The following is a 23,517-nucleotide window of genomic DNA, read 5'->3' on the forward strand; positions in this document are numbered from 1 at the left end:
ATTTTAAAATTGTTTTGGTAAAGCCAATCTACTAGAAAAGTGACCTAGAAGTATCAAGTTGGAACTCAAAAACGTAATCTATTCTTCTTTGTCTTATGATGAAGAATTTTATACTTAGTTATTATGCCTTCATAGGCTCTGAAATTTTGGGATTTTATGAAAATTTACTTGATAGGGATAATATCATTAGTAACTAGATTTTATTAATATAATGCACAATACTTTATGATTTTTTAAATCATATATATTAGATATTGTAAAGGAGTTTAGCTTGAGTTATTGTAAAAATGGTGACAGGAGAAGACGAAATAGCACGCTGGAGAGATGTCGTTGCTTGACCTTTGAGGTTGTAAGTAGTCAATGATCACCAACCCATATTACTAGAGAGAGTCAAATTACTCTTGTTCCCAATTTGTGCACTTTTGCCAAACTCACTCTTCTAGAAACGCGTAGCAATATTCATCTATAGCACAGTGGTTTCTTCTCGTCTGTATATATCACTTTTGATGAATTGAGATTTGTGTAAGTTGAACAATGAATAAAAGAATAAGAATAAGTGAAGAGAGTCAATAAGAGCATGTGTGGACTTGTAATTCTAAAGTATGAAAATGTAGGAGATTCTGTGTCCGTGTACCCGCCACTGCTCCTCAACCAAGTGCGAAAATAACAGAATTGAATTGAAATTGGAAGCCGATATATTATTATACTATTGATTAATTAAAGTTATATAAACCCCTGCAACGAGCATGGATTCAATTGGCATAGCAAAACACATAAAATAATCAATCAATAGAAGCAGAAGCAGAAGCAGATGGATAGAGGAATATTTGTGTTCCTTTTGATTACGTGCATGGCCGCGGCGAGCGAGGCGAGAACCCTTTTGGTTGGAGACTCTCAAGGTTGGCGTGCCGGCACAAACTACACCCAATGGGCCATCCAAAATAGTCCATTTCATATAAATGACACGCTCGGTGAGTATTTAGAAAAATCCAAGTCACACGTCGAATAGAAATAAAGACAACTAAAGAATATATAAGTAAAGAACAATTCTGACCTTACAAACTAGTTTTATAGAGTTGAGTTAGAGTTAAATTCAGATTTCTAAGAGTGAGCCATAAAAAAATGTTGAAATTTGTCTAGTTATATATAGTTTGTAACAAATTTTGTTGGATTGTGCAGTGTTCAAGTATCCAGCAGCAGGAAATTCTAGTGTGGCTCAGAGCGTGTACTTACTGGGAAACATGTGGAGCTACATAACGTGCGAATTCAGGGGCGCAAAGCTGTTGGGGACTGCAAATGAGGGTGCTGGCGAGGGGTTTAAGGTTCACCTTAATCAACACAGACCTTACTACTTTGCCTCTGCTGAAGGCAACGCTTATGACTGCATTGCTGGACTCACCAAGTTCGTTGCTGTTCCATCAAACCCTTTGTCACCACCAAACTAACTTATTTCAATCTCACACTATTCACTTTCAAATTTAAATAAGTGCTTCCGGATCCTCCTACGCCAAACAAACGCACCTTTACGCCGCTTCTACTATGTGTTTCTTTCATGTTTCGTTTCTATCGTGTATTTTTCTCTCGTTTCTAATAAAACTGCAATTGGCATCACCATTTCCATCTGTTTGCGCTTGGTCTAAATTTGGAACTCACATATACTTTCGGCCCGTATTGAGAGCCCATTGTTCTTACATGTTATGGGCCAAGTCCACAGTTTGCATAGCAAGTCTACCATTTAAAAATTTAATTCACCAAGACTAAAATACAAGATTAATATATATATAACCCTTAGATTAATTTTCTCTTACTTAATTAAACTCCAAATCTTCTCTCACTTGATTAATCTAAAGGTTATATTTTAACATTCTCATCTCTTATAATAAATTCTCTCTCACTTGATATGTTCCTATATATATATAAAGAGAGTTCAAATGACACCGATATAATTTTTATTAAGTATTACATCGTTCAATAACTTTATATTAATTATTATTTTGACAATGAATATTTTGTACTAATGGTCATAGTTATCCAAAAAATATAATTGAGAATGAAAATAATAGAACAAAAATAAATTAACTAGTAGGAATAATATAAATTAATTCTTTTACCACATTTTAAATTATAAAAATAATTGTAATTATAAATATGTATTAGAAATGATAAAATAAAATAAAAACTAGCCGGGGCAGCTACCCCTTTGAGTAGATCCATAAATCATTTTTCTATTATTTTATATTTTTAATTTATTAGTTTAAAAACAAAAAAAGTTTAAACATATATTATTTTATTTCAAAATTATTTTAACCGGAATCAATTTGTAGAATTATGGTTATATGTTTTTTTGTAAATAAAAAAATTATAATTGAAACACGCGCTAAGTCAACCTTTGATTTGATTGCGTAACCCAATAAATCCTCTTGGCGTTACTGTTACGGGTAGGAGGTTGCGTGTTTTACTACTTATTTTTACTATTTTAGTTGTGGAAAATTTATCACTGTTATATCACTATTCCGTAAAAGTAGCACAACGCTCTGTTTCATCATTACACTTACGCGTTATATGAAGATTGAAGATCAATATAAATTTGGTGTTCAACTCGTTCTTTTCTTTTTTTGCCATATTCTATTCGTGTTTTATGATACTCGTCCCAAAGCAAGTCATCATTAAATGATGTTCATACTAGCTAGTTGAATGAATCGAAGTCCCGAAAAAGGAATCAAAAGGAAAAACCAAAAGTTTATCTAATTTATAGCGATATAAAGTGTAGCACCATCATACTGTATATAAACGAGTTATCGATGATCAAATGCAACTTATTAAAAAATGAAAATATGAGTAAACTATATGGATTGTAGTCCATACTCCATATGTGACCCAGTCAATAACAAAAGGTTGCTCATCTAAACTATGATGATTCTTGGTGCAAGTTAAAGAAGCTGCAGCCCCTCTTCCCCTAGCTACAGCTTGCTGCGATTTAAATGCTTTTATGAAGTTTGTCTATTTCTGGGGTAGAATCATAGGGTCCATCATTAATGTAACAGAATCAAGAATATATGACCTTATACCTAAGCTTTTGGCTGTATATGGTAGAAACATTATCATCTATATGTACAAGAACATTATCTTATGGTCTAAAAAAATATTTTATTTTTGTTACTAATTAATATTCTTTAATCTGCAACGATAACCTTTTTTAAAATAAATAATTAAAACCAAATAGTTGCGCCACGGTTTTTCTTTTTAAAGAAAAGAGAGAGAGAGAGAGAGCAAATTAACAATATGCTCACCTTGTTGAAATTTTGTTGCCGGATACGAGGAACTACAAGATTGATATCGAATAAACAGTAGTGATTGTTGTGCATGACCCTATTTCATAGTAAAAGTATTATTTGGATAAGGTATTATAGTTTGAATAATTATCTAAATATTCTTAATTATTGTTCCAGCAATAAGTTATAATGTCTATCGTCCAAGCATTAGGTGTTTGTTTTGTATTTTGTGTGTAATTTGTTTCTCTCCTTTTCTTTACTCCTTTTTCTCCGTTTATACCGACTTCCTTTAGCTCTAGGATTTTTCATTGTGATTTGTGGTCACATGGAAACTCCCCCTCCCTAAGCATCGTGTTATAGGAATAATTGTGATCATGTTGACTAAAAAATCAGGACACTTATTCCTCTAATAGAATGTTATCCTTTCATAAAAAGAACAACAATTATTATCTTGTAAAAAGAGTGATCTTAGTAGTGAAAGGATGATGTTCAAGCAGAGAGAGCGTCTCAATTTTTGTGGCAACACGATCACAATTGTCCTGTAACATGATGCTTGGCAGGGGAAGTTTCTAGATACTTATAAATCATAATGAGAAATTAATATAAAAGAAGAAAAAATATTTTTATGATTATCTATCAATTTAAATTAATAAAATAAAATATATAATAGTTTTTAATTTTTTTAAAAATTTATGAATTTGATTTATACATTAAAAAATTTTAATTTAATGATTAGGTTGTTAAAATATAATATAAAACATAAATTATTAAGTAAAATAAATCTAAGTAAATTTATTCTTAATATAAATAAATATCTCATCTTTTACACACACATACATATATATACATACATACATACATATATATATGGGAATGTTAATATACTCCTACTAAAAAGTAGGTGGGAGTATGTTAGCAACCTACACCAAAATTTTACGACAAAAAAATCACTCATTAATTTTGATTTGGTTAATTTGTATAAAAGATATTATAGTAATTTAATTTAATTTTAAATGAAAATTAAATATTTTTTCTCTCTTATTAATTTATTTACTAGGAAAGATGAATGGGTTGAAGAAGGAATTTAATAGGAGAGATGAATGACTTAGTAAATAAATTAATAAGAGAGAGAAAATATTTAATATTTTTTAAATAAAATTAAATTACTATAATATCTTTTGTATGAATTAACCAAATTAAAGGAAATGACTGATTTTTTTGTCCTAAAATTTTGGTGTAGGTTGCTAACATACTCCCACTAAAAAATAGATGAGAGTATATTAGCATTCCCCATATTTTATATATATATATATATATATATATTATCGATACTCGTTCAATAGATATTCGAGACAAATAATGTAGATACATGCACATCGAACAGATAACAATGTGTATTAGTTAGTAGTTTACAAAGTGGAGAGACACACATCCTATATAATAAAATAAATTTAATCGACAAAAGTAAATTTAACAAATATTTTATTTAAATAAGGTTTCTAATTTTAAAGGTTACTTTAATTAAAATAACGTGAGATTTAAATTTGTAAAATTATTACCAACAGCAAATAGATCAATAAAACAAAAAGTGTAGTGTCTGTGACTCTGTGTTTTTATTTTAAAATTAATATATTATAATGAAGTGCGAATGTGAAGTGAAATGGATAATAAAGTATACTCGGTCACGCGCTTAGTCATTTATACAGATCCTTTGTGGATAATTAATCGCATTTAAATCAGCAGTTTACAACCTTTTTATTGGGTAATTTCTCTTTTAAGCAATAATCATGAATCCAATGCCACTCTTATCCACCCAAATCTTAATTGGTAAAGAATAATAGGGAAACAAAAAGACGAAGCAGACAAAGTGTGAAGATTATATAAAGTTGTAATAGTCACCAGCAGAATGGCACAAGGAACTTTGATTGAAATAATTAATAAATGATGAGGCTTTTTCTTTAATTTGAATAGAAATAAGGAGAATTGGAATGTATAAAAATAGAAAGCGTGTATCGATAACCACAAACACAAATAATTAAGCTCCTTGTTTTCTGGTTGGTATATGATCTATGCATTTACCATTCATTTTTCACTTCCCCGTCTCCTCAGGAATCAAGTGTGTTTCGTTAAAACACTTGATCTCTAGCCATAGTGAAAGACAGTGTTTGGTGACCAAGTTGCGGTAGCTGACAAGTTGCCAGCTTCTAAATCCAATAGTCATCTTTAAACACTGGACTCCGTGAGTTGGGATGGGGAAGCGAAAAGCAGAAGAAAAAAAAAATAACGTTAGGTTTTGCCCCAAATACACTCCATAAGAAAATAGCTAAATGTCTGGCGGAGTAGAAAAAAGATTGGTATGAACAGAACAGCAGAATGGTTTAATTAATTCCCTGATAATGAAACCGCAGAGTAATTTAGTTGATGATTCATGATTCATGATTCATGATTCATAATTCATTTAATTTAATGGAAAGCCGAGTTGTCGGAAAAATTGGAAGACACGTATTCCCTGACTTCCCTGGCGATGACGTCCCTCATCATATCCCAGAAGGCGGGCGGCGCAGTCTCCGGCGAGGGGCGGTGGTCCGGGAGGGGTTCCTGGGGCGCGGCGGCAGAAGCAATACCGGGGGGAGCAAGAGTCAACGCGGTCAACGGGTCATCCTGGAAGTGGGAGTGGAGAGAAGGAGCGGAAGAAGAAGCGGCACCTTGGTTGGCTCGGCGCTTGAGCGTGGAGTTCCAGTGGTTTTTAACGGCATTATCGGTTCGGCCCGGAAGTAACCGGGCAATGGTGGCCCACCTGTTACCGTACTGGGCGTGGGCCGCTATGATGGTCTGATCCTCTTGGGGCGAGAAGGGGCGGTGCTGGACGGAGGGGCTTAGCTGGTTACACCACCTTAGCCTGCAGGACTTGCCGGACCTGCCCTTTATGTAGCGGCTAATCAAGGACCAGTTTCGGGGCCCATATCGTTCGACGAGTCGAGTGAGGATCCGATCCTCTTCGGCGCTCCAGGGGCCTTTGATTCTGTCGGGGTTGTTAGTATTCCTGTGGTTGGAGTCGGAAGAGCAAGAGTCGGAGGAAGAGGTTGTGGAGGAGGAGCTTCTGTTCATTTCTTCCATGTTGGAATGAATACAAATGAGTGTGTGTGTGTGTGTTGTGTTTATATATAGATATACTTATACACACACAGGTGCAGGTGCAGGTGCAGGTGCATGCAGTTTAGTTAATGACAAGGGGTACTTCCAGGAAAGTGGGCTTTTATAGTTGGTGGCCTGTGGGGGTCTAAGTGTCTAACTACTATGACTACCGAGATGCGATTTGTTTTCATATCTATCTGCTTGCCAGACCCAGCTTTCTGCCTGCCACTCTCTCTCATTTCCTCCTTGAAACTTCCTCCACACCTTCATTTTATTATTATATGTTTTTACCACCTCTTACTTTTTTCTTCATAACATGCCCCCAACCCTTATTATTCTTATTCCCTCTTCTTCTCCTTACTAATTTGGCACTTTGTAATTCATAACACTTAGCCTGCCTCTATTTAGGTATCCTCAGGTTACGACTTACAATACATTATTCATCCACTTCGCACGTATATAGTCCAAACAAAGTAATCCCCAACCCAACCCTAATGAACAGCTGTACAGATCCAGGACATCTTATATTATTTTCTTTCTATTTCATCCATCTATCAATATTTCTCCTATGGGAACGAGGGTAGGCCATGAAGCTAGAAATAAAAGAGGGTATGAATATGAAATACAAAATCATTCTCGTACCGAATAAGTAGGGTATGGAGTATATTATTATTAATTATTATTCTTAGGGGCGCAAGTAGTTAATTGCTCTCTGTTGGGGGCGTTTAAAACATGAGGTGACAGGGAAAGACGAGCTGTTTAACACACAAGAAACGTTTATCTATTTTAATGTAAATACAAAGATTACTAAAAGGAGAGGAAGTGGGGTCGAAGGCCTTTTTGACTACTTTTGTTTGCCGGACAGCTGTAATGGAAAAGTGAGCAACGAATTACGAAAGGGGTGGGAGTGATGTGCAGCAATGAGTTAGTAGTAAAATCTTGGTTACGATATTTGAAAGAAAATAAAAATACATAAACGGCTTCAGAGATGACTTCAACGTCCTCCACGTAGGAAGGGCCCACTCCAGCCTGTAAGAATCTCACGTGATTCAAATTGAATCCCTTTGACTTCTTTACCTCTAAATCTACCATTACTTCGGGCCCACATTTCCTCCTACACACCAACTTCAATCAATCCACCCCACCCCTAACAAAATTCCCTCCTTCACCTATTCATGTTTCCACATTGTAACCTATTCCTTTTATACTTCTTTAATGCCCTTTTTGTATTTATTTGATTATTATAGATCATTTTATTTAACTCACATTATTTAATAAGTTACTAAATATTATCTGTTCTTATCGGAGATCAGTCGAGAGGGATGATCTATTGAGCAAGATTGGTGAGCCTTCCTTGCTGGGTACGTCGGCTGCTCTAAAGTGGGGGTGATACCTGAAAAAAAGACTCTGATGTTAAAGTTAGTCTTTGATAGTGTAATCGTTTCATATATATAGTGCACGTACCTTGATGTGAATTAGAATTTTCCTCTTAGGCGAGGGTAATGTTGATTTGGGCCTGAGATTAACCACGGCCCGATAGATAGTGGACCTTTGCTCTGGCCAATGTCATGTGGCGTCTATCTGATGTCGTTTATTGCTTTAATGCTGAGCTCAAGCTCGGCTTCTCGACGGGGATAGTACACTAGCCCCCTGAGCTCTGAAGACCTCGGGTCGAGGAGTTGATACCGAGTTTGGTGGAGGGTCGCGACTTTTCATCTCTGCCTCTTGGGCGAAACGTCATGTGTCATAAAGTGTCACCTCGTTTCCCGAAACGCATGGGCGACTTGTAATGAAGGGTGGCGGCTTGTAATGATGGGATGCACCCTGTCATTATGAGTCTCATTTAATGCTCTGCATCTTTTGTCGTTTTCCACGTTTTAAATCACTTGGGGCTTTTTCTCCTTCGTACATTTGGTTTCCCATTCGCGCGTAGCTTTTCCTCTGCACACTTTCCTCTCCGTTCTTCTTCTCCGTCGTCGTTGTCTTGTCATTGTTCAAGGAGTACCAGGTACTTCTTCTTTGTTTCCCTTTTCCCTTTCTGTTAGTAGTGTTGTGAGCGATGGCCGGTGAGGGGGAGTAGGGCCTATCGTCGCCTAGGGTCGCTTCTGGGCAGGCCAAGGGGAAAGGTAAGGCGAAAGTGGCTGCCACTGACAGTGAGCCTAAGAAAAAGAGGGGGGGTAATAACCCCAAGGATTCACACCCCGCCATCTTTGTCCCTGGGTATGAGTGGGTTAGAGGAGATGTGGGTACCTTCAAGAGTAGGTTCATGTCTTATCACGATGTGAACTCTGTGTGTAGTTCACTCGTGATTAATAGGTCGCCTGTTTCTGAGCTCATCCGGGTTGAGCCTTGCCAACCTGGAGAGCGTGTGTATATGCCGTGTATTGTGAACACTCCGTTCTTCTACATGTACCGCTGTTTCTTTAGGTACCTCGGTGTTTGCTTACCCTTCAACGAGTTTGAGTGTCGGTTTCTTAGATTTATAAACGTGACCCCTTGTCAATTGCATCCCAACAGTTGGGGGTTCTTGCTCGCCTTTCAGGTTTTGTGCTCAGCTTTGGGGATGAATGCCTCTTTGCCTGTCTTCCTTCATTTCTACCAGCTTAAGCTGGGTGAGCCTCCTCTAGGTTGGGTGTCTTTGAGTGGGAGTAAGGCTGGAGGGGTATTTCAACTTTACTCTTAATCGTACAAAAACTTTAAAGAGGAGTTCTTCCGGATCTGGCTATAAACAATGATCCGATGACCGAGGAGGTCTTCCATTTTGGGGGGAGCCGAGGTTCCCCTTCTTCTGGCAACAAAGCCCAACGAAGTTTAACGGGCCGAGTTGTATACGTTTGTCGGACTCGGACAGGGATGACATTGCCAACCTGGAGGAGTTGTCGTGGCCTTTGGATAGCAAACTTGTGTTGTCGATGGCGGGTTTGAAGAATAAAGAAAGGGGGTTGGAGCGTGAGTATTTGGTATTGTGTTTGTTATTTTTCTTCTGAGTTGTGTTGTTGTCCTAATCATTGTGTTTGCAATGTTTGTTTGCAGAGTTGATGGGGAAGAGTAAGTGGCGCGAGCTGAAGGCGAAGTCCAACATCGAGGAGCTTGAGGTGCCCGAGCCTGGTGAGGAGGTCGCTCCTCTAGAGACTCGTCGCAAGAGGAAAAGGGGGCCCGACGAGGTCAGGGAGGCCTCGAATCTTCCAGTTTTGGAGGAGGTGACGTCGAAGATCACCGATCCTCCTGGTACGATTGATCTGACCGTCAGTCCTCGGGCTGAGTCACCATCGAGTGAGCCCGTGGTGGAGGCTATTCCGCTAAGACATGTATTGTATACTTATATTGGTTTCTTTGCTTTCCATATGTATCTTGTGTAACTTAGTAAAAATATTGAGATGTATGATATTGTCGCAGGCGACTCTGACATCAGCCTTGGTCGAGGTTAGCGAAGGAGGTCCGAGCTCTCCCGCCATTCCAACAGCGGCCCCTCCGATCTCCACCTCGGCGAACCCTGGCGCTTCCTCGGCTTAGAAGTTGAGGTGCATTGTCCAGCGCTTCGACGTCAGCCGGCCCTTGGCGAGATTGGACCACGTCAACATCACTCCCGATGTGACATCATTGTGGAGCGCTAACCTTACCGCCGAAGGATTCTATAAGGAGGATCCAACTTTTGTGGCTGACAAGGCCATGATAGAGAAGGTGGGGCCAGTGGAGGGCCTGGACTTGGCGGAGGTCTTCATGCAGAGGTCGATTGCCATCGTGGATCATTGGAGGCGGCGTTGGCAGAAGCATGAGGTTGAGCTAGAGAGAGTGCGGAGAGGCGTAGCGGAGCTTCCAGCTTTGAAGAGGGATTTCTCCAAGTTGCAGAAGTCGTTGGAGGTTGCTATGAAGGCCAATGAGGCCTATGCCACCCAGGTTGGCGAGCTGGTGAGTGAGTGCTGTGAAGTCGGCCAAGGGCGAGGCTGAGGTCGCCCTGGGTCGAGTGCGACTGCTGGAGGAGGAGAATATCTTCTTGAAAGCCAAATTGCGGGCGGCCAAAGAAAAGCATCTCTGTGATGAGGTTTTTCTGGTTGGCAAGGGCGAGGAGGTTAGTGCCTTGAAGTTGGACCTTGAGGCACTGTCTTCCTCAAAGAAAGAAGTGGAGAAGACTTTTCATGAGACCCAACGCGTCGTGATAGTTGAGCATAAGAGGAGATTTGCCAAGGCGGCTTGCCAGGCCCGATTAATTGCTCCTGAGGTAGACTTCTTGTTGATGCACATTGATAAGGATGTGCGAGATGGGCAGTTGGTGAATGAGGACGACTTGTCTGAGAGTGCTAGCGAGGATACTGCTGCCTAAGCCTTTATTTCTCCTGCCTTCCTTTTGTTGTGATAGACTTAGCTTAATTTATTTGCTTTTGGTGTTGTATTGAACTCATTACTTTTTGAATGAATTTGCTATATATATATTGCTTTTCGCGCTGTTGCTTGAAAGTGAATTTTTGATTCAAAATTTTGAGGTTCAAACTTGGCTTTTAATTTTCGCGTTAAGGCTCGGGCTTGGCCTTAAGGTTCAAACTTGACCATTAATATAATTTGCGCAAAGGTTCGAATTCGACCTTGATTTAATATGAATCGTGCCAAGGTTCGAATTGGACCTTGGCTTAATATGAATCGTGCCAATGTTCGAATTCGACCTTGGCTTAATATGAATCTTGCTGAGGTTCAAATTCGACCTTGGCTTAGTATGAATCGTGCCCAGGTTCGAATTCGACCTTGGCTTAATATGAATCGTGCCAAGGTTCGAAGTCGACCTTGGCTTAATAGGGATCGTGCCAAGATTCGAATTCAACCTTGGCTTAATATGAATCGTGCCGAGGTTCGAATTCGACCTTGGCTTAGTATAAATCGTGCCAAGGTTCGAATTTGACCTTGGCTTAATATGAATCGTGCCAAGGTTCGAAGTCGACCTTGGCTTAAGATGAGTCACGCCAAGGTTTGAATTCGACCTTAGCTTAATATAAATCGTGTCAAAAATAGGTTAGATGGTGTGAGATTGGAGAAGTATGAATGAAGTGGGTTATTCTTATTGAAGTTGTGGGTGTGCCTCGTTAAAAACCCTCTCAACCAAAACCCATTTTTCTATATTTTGGGACAAAAGACTGAGTAGGGAAAAGAGTGCAATAACCCATTTGTACAATTCAGCTAAAATAAAACTTGAGGTGAGTGGCATTCCAAGTTCTTGGGATGGTTTTGCCGCTAAGCTCCTATAGTTGGTATGCTCCATTTTCTAAGTCTTCGGTAACTCGGAACGGGCCATCCCAGTTAGGTGCGAGTTTTCCTTCTGATAGGTCTTTTCTCACCTCGCCTTGTAGTCTCCACACTAGGTCTCCGACCCAGAAAGAGCGAGGTCGGACTTGCGTGTTGTACCTTCTGGAGGCTCGGAGTTTGCAAGTTTCTTCTTAAATCCGAGCCTCCTCTCTGAGTTCGTCTATTAGGTCAAGGTTGGTTGTTGTTTCTTGAGTGTTTTGCTCACTGTCAAAGGTGTGACACCTGTGAGACCAGTTCCCATTTCTCTCCCTCTCATCACTCAACTCATACTTCCTTTCTTCCTTCACTTTGATTTTCTCTCTCAAATTCCCTTCTCTCTTTAGCTGAAGCCGGGAGCAACTAGGAGATCCTTCTTCTCCTTCCTCTTTCATGAAGCCGTGTGGAGTTCTTCTTCATCTTCTTCTTCGTTTCTTCTTCCCGGAGCTCGGATTTCTCGCACCGAGGTAAGGGAAGCTAGTTTTCTTAGTAGATTTTGTTGGAAATGAGTTCTTAAACTCATGGTGTGGTTGATTCCTTGAAGATTGATGGCTATATGTGATGAAAATGGGTTTTCGGGGTTTGATGAAAAATTTGGAGTTTTTGATGATTGATGGATGCATGTTGAAAAAGCTAGTATTTTCGGGTTGTATGCTGAAAATGTGATGTTTTGGACCGATTGCATGTGCCTGGGATGTTGATTTTGCAGGTTTTGGGTGAAATTTTCGAACTGGGGAGAATTACTGTTTGAATTTGTGCTGGGCGCAGTTCTTCGCGCCGGACGTGATTTGAAATGGGGAATCCCTGTGTGAATCACGCCGGGCGTGGGGAGAACCATGCCGGGCGCACTATCAAACGCGAATCTTATGTTTTTGTTACTGATATCGAGCCGGGCGCAGGTTGATTGCGCCGGGCGCAATAGACCTCTGTGTGTCTCTAGTTGAGAATTGCGTCGGGCGCGGTTTTAACGCGCCGGGCGTGCATTTGATTTTCAGAATTTGATTTTATAGTCTTCGTGAAAGTTGTATCCTTGGATGTTAGCTTTCCAATGGCGCTGGAATCACTCAAAAAGGAGTTTTAGAACTCTAGATATGGCTGTTTTAGTGAAGAGAGGTCGAGCTTCTAGCTTTGTTTATAGCTGTTGCGGGTTTTATCATTTTTAACAAGGTAGATGAAGGAATTAGGTCTTGGTGTCTTCATGAGAATTGTAGGAAATCTTCTTATCTTTCATATGAGATAAGAATGAGTATGGTAGGAGTAGTGTAACTCCTGATGCGCTATTTTTTGTGAAGGTTGTCATTTCACATTTAGTGATTTGCTTAAGTTGAAGATTGTTTAAGGTGCTTATGTTGATTGGTGTTGTTTGGATGGGTAATTTGACAAGATAGATGAGTTGTAAACAAGGTGGATGAGCCGTATTATGTGTAGAATATGTTGTATGTTGTATATGTTGTTAATGATGTAATACTATGTTGTAATAGATATATATATTGCTGTGCTGCGCTGAGCGCGGCCCTTGTCGCGCTGGGCGTGAGACTCCTTGGGAGTCTCTGCCTTGTGGGCGCTGGGCGCAATTAGTATTGCGCCAGGCGCGAGTGAGCCTTGGGCTCTCTAGCTGGCTCCCGTCGGGCGCGAGCATGCTTGCGCTGGGCGCGTTGGCCCCCTGGTGTTCTCTGGTTGTACCGCGCTGGGTGCAACCACAAGGGCGCCGGGCGCGGAGATGAAATTTTACTATATGCTGGTTTATGTTGTTTTATGCTGAGTTGAGTTGAAATGGATGAATAAAATGTGATGACTAGTAGATGATGTTGGTTGATTGATGTTGAGTTGTAAAGTTGTGTTGTGTTGAATGTTGATATGAATTGTTGTAGGCCATAATGGCTGAGTTGTTGTAGGCCATAAGGGCTGAGTTGTTGAAGGCCATATTGGCTGAGTTGTTGTAGGCCATAATGGCTGAGTTACTGTAGGCCATAATGGCTGAGTTGTTGTAGGCCATAAGGGCTGAGTTGCTGTAGGCCATAATGGCTGAGTTGTTGTAGGCCATAATGGCTGAGTTGTTGTAGACCGAAAGGCTGAGCTGTTGATCACTAAGGCTAGAGGAAATGTTTTTTCGAAACTTCCTCATCCCATTGTGTGGATTGAGTGGCTGTGGTGCTCTTAGAGCCCAATTTGTTGAAAACCCTCCCTGGAAAGCTGACCCTTGGAGTGGTAACTTGTTGTTCTCCTCTAAGTCTTAGTGGTCTCGTGTGTGGGCAAGGTCGAGGCACACGTGTACAAAGCGACCACGGTATAGGGGCCAGGTCGAGCTATACCGATTACAAGCGACCAATACTAACTTATATGCGTGACGACGCATTGTATGTTTTATTGCCGTTATGTTGTATGGCTGATGAGTTGTATGCTGATGATGTGAGACGTGTGCTGTTATTGTTGAATGTTGTGGTATTTTAAGTTGATGTTGTTAAGCTGGTTGATGTGCTGATAACTGTAGTTGTCTTCTATTCACATATTTATATATGTATGTTGTTTCCTTTCACTAGCTTACCCTTTGTTGTTTCCATGTGGTTTGGACTGCGATGATCATACTATGTATGGGAGCAGAGCAGGGATAGGTTGGTGGCTAGTGGTGAGTCTGCAGCTGACAGGCGGAGTTGACCCTTGTTGATGTTTTGCTGTTTCAGCTACTTGGTGTAGTAGCTTTGGATGTATTTTTGTACATTTTGAATCTAGTCAGACTTGGACAATGTATATATGTATATTCTAGACACTATATATATACACTTATTCCTTTCTGTCCGGTTTTCAGGTGTACTGTATAGTGTGTAGTGACCAGCTGGGTCGTTACAACACCGATGAGACGTCTCGTCGACCTCGACTGGGATCATGACGTCGGCTCCATAAGTCACCTAACTAATAAATAATAATTATTATTATTATATAAATAGGGCGTTTCATTCGCGTGAGAATAATAAAAAATGATACAACTAATAAATGATACATTACCATTCGTGTGAGAATAATAAAAAATATTTAAATTTTTTAATTAATTATGATATTCTTCTTATATTTCATTTATTATTCAATATATAAAAAATAATCTTAAAATTTTCAAATTTTTTAATATATGATATAAAACATGTAGATTATACTCGTGAAATATTTTGGAATTAATTATTGATAGGTAATTTTAAAAGAAGTCTTTTGTTATGAAAGTATGACATATCTACATAAGTATATTAACAAAATTATACTTACAATACATGAAAATAAAATATTTGATAAGTAGACAATAGAAAAATATTTATATTAATTAAAAAAAGTAAGAAAATTGTTTTGGGTGGGAAAAAATAGCGTAAAGCAGGCGCGCGGTTAAATTAGTTTGAGTGGGAGAGAGAGCAATGAGATAGTAGCTGCCCTCGTGGCATAAATAAATAGTTTTTGGAGTGTTGTGATCCTAAGAAGGGAAGGAGTTGGGCAGTTGATAAAAACAGCTGGCACCAAACTCTAACGCACCGACTTCGCCCTTTATCTTATTATTATATGACTTCAGTTACATTGGAATGGAGCACACCACCACACAAGCCACCAACAACATATAATAATAATAATATTTTTTGAAGACAACAATTTTTTTTCTTTTATATTATGCATACAGAAAATAATACTTTGTCTCTTAATATTTATTTAAAAAATAAAATAAAAGGTAGATGATTATTAAAAGAAAAATAAGTATTATTTTTAATTTTTAATTTAATTTTTTAATAAATAAAGAGTATAATAGTTCAACATATCTTAATAATATTAAATCTAGGATGCTCAATTTCAGACACATTTTCTAAAATAAAATTAAAATATGTACTGGCCAACCGAGTTATCGACTTGTCCTTCACCAAACTACTGACTCGGTCAAAGGTTTACCAGCCTAACCAAGCAGTAAGCTCATTATTGCCGAGCTTCTTAGCTCGACCATGAAACATGGACATCGGAACACCACATCGGCCCACAAAGGCCACGCCATCAAAACAAATAAAAATACAATCTTGTCACCGCGCCGCCCACGCGTTATGGGAACGAGGTGACGGCTATGACACATGGCATCTCGACAGGCAGATGTACGCGAAGGGCCACAACCACTTGACGAGCTCGGACTTAACTCCTCGACCTACGGTCTTCGGAGCTCGGGGGGCTAATGTACTATCCGTACTGCCATGCCGAGCTCGAGCTCGGTATCACAGCGTGGAATAACCTCGGGCACACACTGGAGATCTCGGCCTAAGCGAGATCCGCAATCTAATTAGATCATAACTGATCTCGGAGATCTCGCTCCAGATGAGATCCGCAATCTAATCAGATCATAACTGATCTCGGAGATCTCGCTCAAGATGAGATCCGCAATCTAATCAGATCATAACTGATCTCGGGGATCTCGCTCCAGATGAGATCTACTATCTAATCAGATCATAACAGATCTCAGGCCCAAGGCCCAACACAACCCTAATTCACACAAAGGTACGTGCATTATTTATACGAGACTCATACTCCCACAAACACTAACTTTAGCATCGGAGTCTCTTTTGCAGGTACCACCCCCATCTTGGAACACCAGCGTACCCGTGAAGGAGGCTCACCGATCTTACCTGGCGAATCACCTCTACGGCAGATTTCCGGTAAGAACAAAATATATTGATTTTTTTTTCATATTAATATCTTAATAACATTAATTAATATTGTTGTGATTAGTTGATTAGTTGTCAAATTCTAAGATTTAGAAATCTTAACGATTTTTGTTGTTTGGAAGTTAGTTTGAGTAGAGATCAAGTTGACGTATTAAGAGAAGGTATGCAAGGTATTTTTTAATAAGTGAAGCTCATAAATTCATTTATTTAGAAAGAAGATAGAAGAAAGAGGGGCTCTAAAGCTAAGAAGAATCACTTTTTCTTTCAACTTTGTAGATTTTCTTCTATCCTTCTCCTAAGAGTGGATTTTAGTGGCTAGTTAGAAATTTAGAGTTTTAAAGTCGAGAATCAGAGTAATGGTTGTGCCCGTGCAGAGTTGGCCAAGAAAACTCCATCTTCTTCCTTCTCCCTCTATTCTACTTGATTCAGCTGTAAGAGAAACTATAAAATAGATTCTTGATGAATTGTATAGTTGTAAAATGTATAATTCTCACTAAATTCGTGGTTGTGTTGATGAATGAGATGGAATTTCATGTTATGGTGTCTTGTTGTTCTTGAGCATATTGAGGTGAATTTGGCCAATCTATCTTAGATGGTTACATATTGATTATGATGTTGGATTTGAGTCGTTTGAAGAGTACAAGTATGTTATTATGTGTTGCATGTTGAACATTTTATGAGTTTCAGGTGGATTGAGCCAAAATGTGAATCTACCAAGTGCATAATTCATCATCCTGTCAAGCACAACTTCATGGCACTAAGCATGATCCACGCCAGAGGCTATCTGCCTCATTGATGTCAGGGGAAAGATTGGTAGCATTGTGCATGATTTAGAGGAGAGTTTTTTAACTTGATAATGTCAAGCGTGGGTTAAGGGGTGTCAAGCGTGGATACCCTTAGAGCTCTTTGACTTGGTGATGTCAGACTCTAGTTGAGTGATGTTAAATTAATGTGATTAAGACATAAACTCTCTACCTATAAGACACTAGGTGTTAGTGTTGCGATATCGAACGTTAGTTAGGTAGAGACTCTTTGGCTAAACGAGGCCAAATGTAGGTTTGACCATGCTAGGCATGATTGACACAAGGGTTTTCTACACCATACATATATATATATTAAGCGACACAAGGCATTATTAGTAAAATTTAAGAACTTTAAATTTAACAGTTGGATCGATGAAATTCAACATACACCATAAGTTATTAAGCGGAGTAACTTTATCAAGAATTACTTTGTGACTCATTTGATTCCCCTTCTTTCTCTCTCTCTCTCTCTCTCTCTCTCTATATATATATATATATATATATAATTTACTAGTCTTTTTTATGTAACAACTTATTAGAATATATATTTAAAATTTTATTGATATTTTTTAATATATGATTGTTAATTTTAATCATTTTTATTGTTACTGAACGAAATATTAAACATTTTCATTGGATGCAATTTCCGATAGATTATTAAACATTTTCGATAGATCAAATTTTCAACAGAATATTAACCATTTTCGATGGATATTCCATCAAAAATCTTTTGTCGGAAATCATGAAATTTTTGACAAATCATTATCTATTGGTAATATTCCGTTGGAAAATTCTGACTTAAGCATTCGTCAAAAATTTTCGTCAGAAATTCCTACATTTTCAACAAATATAAATCCGTTAGAAATATTTCGTTGGCAATATAACTTTTCCTACATATTTTTTTTCATCGGTAAAATCCGTTGAAAATATAAATTTTCTAACAGATTTGTATCTGTCAGAGATTATCCGTTGATAACATAACTTTTCTTATAAAAAAAATTTTGTCAGTAAAATCCATCAAAAATATAAATTTTTTGATAGATTTGTATTATTCGTAAAAAAATTATCCGTCAGTAATTTGTATTTTTCTTGTAGTGTGTATGTAATAAGTTGAATTACTCACAGGTGGTATGTTGTTGTATGATTCTAGATCATTAATTATTGATTTAGGATGATTATTGTTGACATTTAAGTGTCTTATAGATGCAAGTTGATGAGAGTTAAATATGTAGTAATGTGTATGTAGATAGAAAACTGAATATTGTATATTCACATTCATATGTTACATGTGTGAATACCTGAATATATACAGTAAAAAGAGAAGTAGCTGATCCTATAATCATGCTAGTCATTATAGCAATGATTCTACAATAATGACAATTATTGATTACATTAAAGTCTAAAATATGGAATAGCTTAACTATAGGGATTGACTAATTCATATCATGATTCTCATGATCATCCATGATTATAGGATCCGTAATCAAGGGAGATTTATTGATTCTCTAACTTCCCCTCTCAAACTGATGGTGAAGGAGTCACCCCAAGTTTGTCTCTTAATTGATTGAACCTTGTATGTGTCAAGGCTTTGGTGAGGCAGTCAGCGATTTGATCAGCTGATGGAACATAAGCTACAATGACTTTATCTTGCAGTACTTGATCTCTAATGTAATGCACATCTGTTTCAATATGCTTTGTTCGAGCATGCATGACTGGATTTGAAGCTAATGCCTTGGCACTCAAGTTATCACACCATAGTATCGGTTTCCTTGGCTGAGGGAGTTTTAATTCAGTAAGAAGTGAACGAGTCCAGGTTATTTCAGCAGCTAGATCAGCCAAGGCTCTATATTCTGATTCTGTGCTGGACCTTGACACGACTTGCTGCTTTCTTGAGGACCAAGAAACAAGTGTGTCTCCAAGGAAAACACATTGACCTGCCATAGACTTTCGATCATCCACACTAGTGGCCCAATCTGCATCTGAAAAACCTGCTATGTCTAGATAAGCAGAGCATTTAATGTGTAGACAGTAGTGCATAGTGCCTTGGAGGTACCTTAAAATTCTCTTGATACCCTGCCAGTGATCTAAAGTTGGAGAGCTCATGAACTGACTAAGTTTGTTGACAGAGAAAGCAATGTCAGGTCTTGTATTTGTCAAGTACTGCAATGCTCCTATGGCTTGTCTGAACTCGGTTGGATTTTTCAGTTTCTCCCCTTCAATTGTAAACTGCTTGCCAGTGACCATAGGAGTGGGACAGGGTGATGCATTTTCCATCTTAAATTTCCTTAGCAAGTCCTTTATGTACTTGGATTGCTTTAAGTACATACCAGTTGCATCTCTATGAACTTCTATGCCTAAGAAATAATGTAATTGACCAAGATCCTTTAGGGAGAACACAATGTTGAGTTGTTTGACAAAGGCTTCCAGGAATTTGGTGTTGTTCCCTGTCACTATTATATCATCAACATATATTAGAAGAAAAGTGATATGATTTTTACCTCTTAGAGTAAAGAGTGAGGTATCACTTTTTGTGTTCTGAAAACCCCATTTTAGCAAGGCATTTTTGAGGCTGTCAAACCAGGCTCTTGGTGCTTGTTTAAGTCCATAGATTGCCTTAGATAATTTGCAAACATGATTGGGTTTGGTTGGATCTGCAAAGCCTTCTGGTTGATTCATATATACGGTTTGCTTTAGATAACCATTGAGGAAGGCATTATTTATGTCAAGCTGTTTTACTTCCCAATTAAGGTGAACTGCAATTGCAAGGATGATTCTGATTGTGCTGGACTTAACCACAGGGCTGAAGGTTTCTTCGTAGTCTAATCCAGCTGTTTGTTGAAATCCTTTTGCAACTAATCTGGCTTTTCTCCTTTCAATGGTGCCATCTGCTTTGTACTTGGTTTTGAACACCCACTTGGAGTCAATGATGCTTTCTTGGGCTTGATATGGTACTAAGGTCCAAGTATGATTGAGATTCAGTGCCTGAATTTCCTTGTGCATAGCATCTTTCCACTGTGGACTTTGGAGGGCTTCTTGTGCATTTGTTGGTTCCTTTTCTTCAACACAGTTTTCAGCTAATCCAATATACGGAAGCTTTGGCTTGTGAATACCACTTTTGCTTCTGGTGTGGATCCGACCTTCCTCAGGAAACCCTGTGTTTGTGTCTAATTCAGCAGGTGCCTCAGGAAGACTTGTGTTCGTGTCTAAGTCAGCAGGTTCAGTAACATTCTCCTGAAGCTGTTCATTGGAAGCTTCTGGGTTCCCAAGTGGTGCTGGTTCAATGTGGAAGTCATTGTTAGCAGGAACAATGTCTTCTCTAAGTGATGGACCTGTAACACGCAAAGGAAAAGAACTAAATGGATTCTCAGTTAGTGTTTTTAAAGGAACTCTTGTATTAAGAAAACCATCATGGAACGGGAAGTGATCTTCATTGAAAACAACATGTCTTGAGATGAAGATTCTACCATGAGAATTGACACATTTGTACCCTTTGTGAGAATTACTGTAGCCCAAGAACACACATCTTGTTGTGTGGAACTGCAACTTGTGTTGATTATAAGGCTTGAGACAAGGGTAGCAGGCACATCCAAATGATTTTAAGTAGTTGTAGTCGGGTTCCTTTTTATATAGAACATAATAAGGGCTTTTATTTTGGGTTACTGGTGAGGGTAGCCTGTTTATAATGAAAGTTGCAGTGGAGAATGCTTCCCACCAGTAACTCAGAGGCATTTTAGCTTGTGCCAACAGTGTCAACCCAAGTTCTGCAATGTGTCTGTGTTTTCTTTCAGCTCTGCCATTCTGTTGTGATGTATATGGACATGACATTCTGAATTGTATCCCTGTTTCTATAGCATGCTTCTGAACAGCTTTATATTCACCACCACCATCACACTGAATTGTTTTAATCCTTTTGTTGAACTGATTTTCTACCATATTTTTGAACTGGATAAAGACATGAGCAGTATCTGATTTTTGTTTTAAAGGATAAATCCATGTAAACCTAGTGAAATCATCAATGAAATGGACATAGTATTTAAAACCAGATGATGATATTATTGGTGCAGGACCCCATACATCAGTGTGGATTAATTCAAGGATATCCTGAGCATAAGAGGAAGAGGATTTAAAAGGTAAAAAATTCAGCTTGCCATACTGACAAGCCTCACAGAAGCTAAGATTATCACTAGGTGATAATTTTACATTATAGTCTTTTAAGACCTTGTCTAAGATCTTATTATTAGGGTGTCCAAGTTTCCTATGCCAGCTTTCTTTGACAGATACAAAAACACATGGGTCTTTTTCTTTTTCTGAGAGTTGATACAATCCATTCTTAAGTTTCCCTTTTAGAAGTACCTTCCCTGTCAGCTTGTCCTTCACAAAGCAAAAATTTGCATCAAACTCAATAAGAATATGATTATCAGCAGCTAGTTTGGACACACTCAATAGGTTTTTGGTAATATTTGGCACATATAAAACATCATGTAAGTTGATAGAATTAAGTTTTGAGGAACCAGTTCCAGCAATTTGTAACCTTTCACCATTTCCAACAACTAGAGAAGTCTTACCATGATGTTCAGTTAGATCACCAATCTTGTCTGTTTGGTGTGAGACATGGTTGCTTGCACCACTATCAAAGTACCAGTCATAGTCTCGAGCAGAGTTTTGAGAAGCTAGGAAGGCATTGGGAGGTCCTTGTTTTTCATTGTCTGTTGAATTATTAGAGTTTGAGTAGGCTTTGTCAAACCTGTAGTAGCAGTACATTGCTGTATGTCCCATCTTGTTGCAGACCTGGCATGTAGGCTTAGATGGTCTACCTCTTCCTCTGCCTCCTCTCCAACTTCTGAAGTTGGAACCTCTCCAGGTGTTGTTTGTGTTGAACCTATTGCCCCTGTGATCAGCTTTGGTAACCACATTTGCTGTTGCATTGAGGTTTAGGTTGGTGAGGCTATTTAGTTGCTCAATTCTATTTTCAAAGGTCAACAATTGAGCCTGTAGATCAACCCAAGTGAGTGTAGTTTGATCAGATAATTTGACAACTATTGGATTATATTCAGAATCCAAACCATTCAGAGTTTGAATGAGTAGATCAGAATTTGAGATTTCATGTCCTGCAAGTTTGAGTTTATCAGCCAGATTCTTCATTTTGGACAGATAATCTTCCATTTTCATGTCTCCTTTTCTGGTGCTATGGAACTCAGATTTAAGGTAAGTAACTCGTGACCTTGTGTGAGCACCAGCTAGACTTTGAGCTTCATCCCAAAGTTGTTTTGAGGTTTCACAGTGTAATAACTGTGTTGCCATGTCAGCAGTCATTGAATTCATTAACCAACCAAGGAGTTGTTGATCACTTGCTTGCCAGTCTTCAAAATCAGGATTGGTCTTTCTGATTGAATCTGCAGCAAGGATGAATTCTTCAGGGCACTCCTTTTTCCCTAACATGTAACCATCGAGCCTGGCACCTCTGATGATAGGTAATACCAGTGATTTCCATAGGGGAAAGTTGTCTCTGTCCAGCTTGACAGATACAGCGGATGGAAGGTCATTTTTGGGGTTGGAATTGGCAGCGGATGACATGGTTTGTTTTTCGGATCAAGAGCCTTCAAGGCGTAAAAGCTCTGATACCAAGATAGAAAACTGAATATTGTATATTCACATTCATATGTTACATGTGTGAATACCTGAATATATACAGTAAAAAGAGAAGTAGCTGATCCTATAATCATGCTAGTCATTATAGCAATGATTCTACAATAATGACAATTATTGATTACATTAAAGTCTAAAATATGGAATAGCTTAACTATAGGGATTGACTAATTCATATCATGATTCTCATGATCATCCATGATTATAGGATCCGTAATCAAGGGAGATTTATTGATTCTCTAACTTATGTTGTGTAGTGTTGAAAGTAATGATGTTGAGAATGCTTCCGACATGGTGTTGAGTTGTGTTGATTGTCCTAGGATTAGAGGAGAGTAGTTTTAAAAATATGAATATCTCATTGTAAGAATATGGTGTTGTAGTACTCTACAAGCCTAGTTATTGAAAAATCTTTCATGATAAGTTGACTCTTAAAATGGAATGTTAAGTTTTATAGGTCCTTAGTTGGTATAATATAGGGGTCAGATCAAGTTATACTAATTATAAGCGACCAATTGTAGATCTATATGGAGGTTAGGTTGAGTCATATGTGTATAAAGTGGCCAATGTAGATTCATATATGGAAAAGTCGAGCCATACACATAAAGTGACCGAATCGAGTAAGGTACGAGGTTGGAGGCCAACCCCCCTAACTAAGTATTGGAAGGGGCACAATATTTAGAAGATAATTGACAAACTAATTCCATAATAGGCTTAGTT

General features: G+C 38.4%; 3 protein-coding genes across 3 annotated transcripts; 2 read left to right on the forward strand and 1 right to left on the reverse strand.

Moving 5' to 3' along the window:
* The first annotated feature begins 743 nt into the window (after positions 1 to 743).
* Positions 744 to 1,618, forward strand: LOC109802204 (uncharacterized). Its single transcript, XM_020363456.3, has 2 exons — positions 744 to 971; positions 1,180 to 1,618. Exons 1-2 carry the CDS (start codon positions 812 to 814, stop codon positions 1,443 to 1,445), a joined length of 426 nt encoding a protein of 141 aa, XP_020219045.1. The 5' UTR covers positions 744 to 811; the 3' UTR covers positions 1,446 to 1,618.
* A 3,561-nt stretch (positions 1,619 to 5,179) lies between these two features.
* Positions 5,180 to 6,537, reverse strand: LOC109802203 (transcription factor MYB77). The gene has a single exon (XM_020363455.3). The coding sequence runs from the start codon at positions 6,387 to 6,389 to the stop codon at positions 5,736 to 5,738; it is 654 nt and encodes a 217-aa protein (XP_020219044.1). The 5' UTR covers positions 6,390 to 6,537; the 3' UTR covers positions 5,180 to 5,735.
* Positions 6,538 to 7,050: 513 nt separating this feature from the next.
* LOC114916131 (uncharacterized) lies at positions 7,051 to 11,269 on the forward strand. Its single transcript, XM_029272219.2, has 3 exons — positions 7,051 to 9,356; positions 9,441 to 9,715; positions 9,804 to 11,269. The coding sequence occupies exons 1-3, from the start codon at positions 9,320 to 9,322 to the stop codon at positions 9,918 to 9,920; spliced, it is 429 nt and encodes a 142-aa protein (XP_029128052.1). The 5' UTR covers positions 7,051 to 9,319; the 3' UTR covers positions 9,921 to 11,269.
* The last annotated feature ends 12,248 nt before the right edge of the window (positions 11,270 to 23,517 follow it).

Source organism: Cajanus cajan, chromosome 4 (genome assembly GCF_000230855.2).
Source record: "Cajanus cajan strain Asha chromosome 4, NIPB_CcT2T_4, whole genome shotgun sequence".
NCBI classification, from domain to species: domain Eukaryota; kingdom Viridiplantae; phylum Streptophyta; class Magnoliopsida; order Fabales; family Fabaceae; genus Cajanus; species Cajanus cajan.

What these genes read in the sequence shown, in the direction of transcription:
- LOC109802204 (XM_020363456.3), top strand. Translation starts at nt 812, where the DNA reads ATGGATAGAGGAATATTTGTGTTCCTTTTGATTACGTGCATGGCCGCG. An exon ending in TCATATAAATGACACGCTCG is followed by an intron (nt 972 to 1,179) that starts GTGAGTATTTAG and finishes TGGATTGTGCAG; the next exon opens with TGTTCAAGTATCCAGCAGCA.
- LOC109802203 (XM_020363455.3), bottom strand. Translation starts at nt 6,389, where the DNA reads ATGGAAGAAATGAACAGAAGCTCCTCCTCCACAACCTCTTCCTCCGAC.
- LOC114916131 (XM_029272219.2), top strand. Translation starts at nt 9,320, where the DNA reads ATGGCGGGTTTGAAGAATAAAGAAAGGGGGTTGGAGC. An exon ending in TAAAGAAAGGGGGTTGGAGC is followed by an intron (nt 9,357 to 9,440) that starts GTGAGTATTTGG and finishes GTTTGTTTGCAG; the next exon opens with AGTTGATGGGGAAGAGTAAG. An exon ending in AGGCTATTCCGCTAAGACAT is followed by an intron (nt 9,716 to 9,803) that starts GTATTGTATACT and finishes ATATTGTCGCAG; the next exon opens with GCGACTCTGACATCAGCCTT.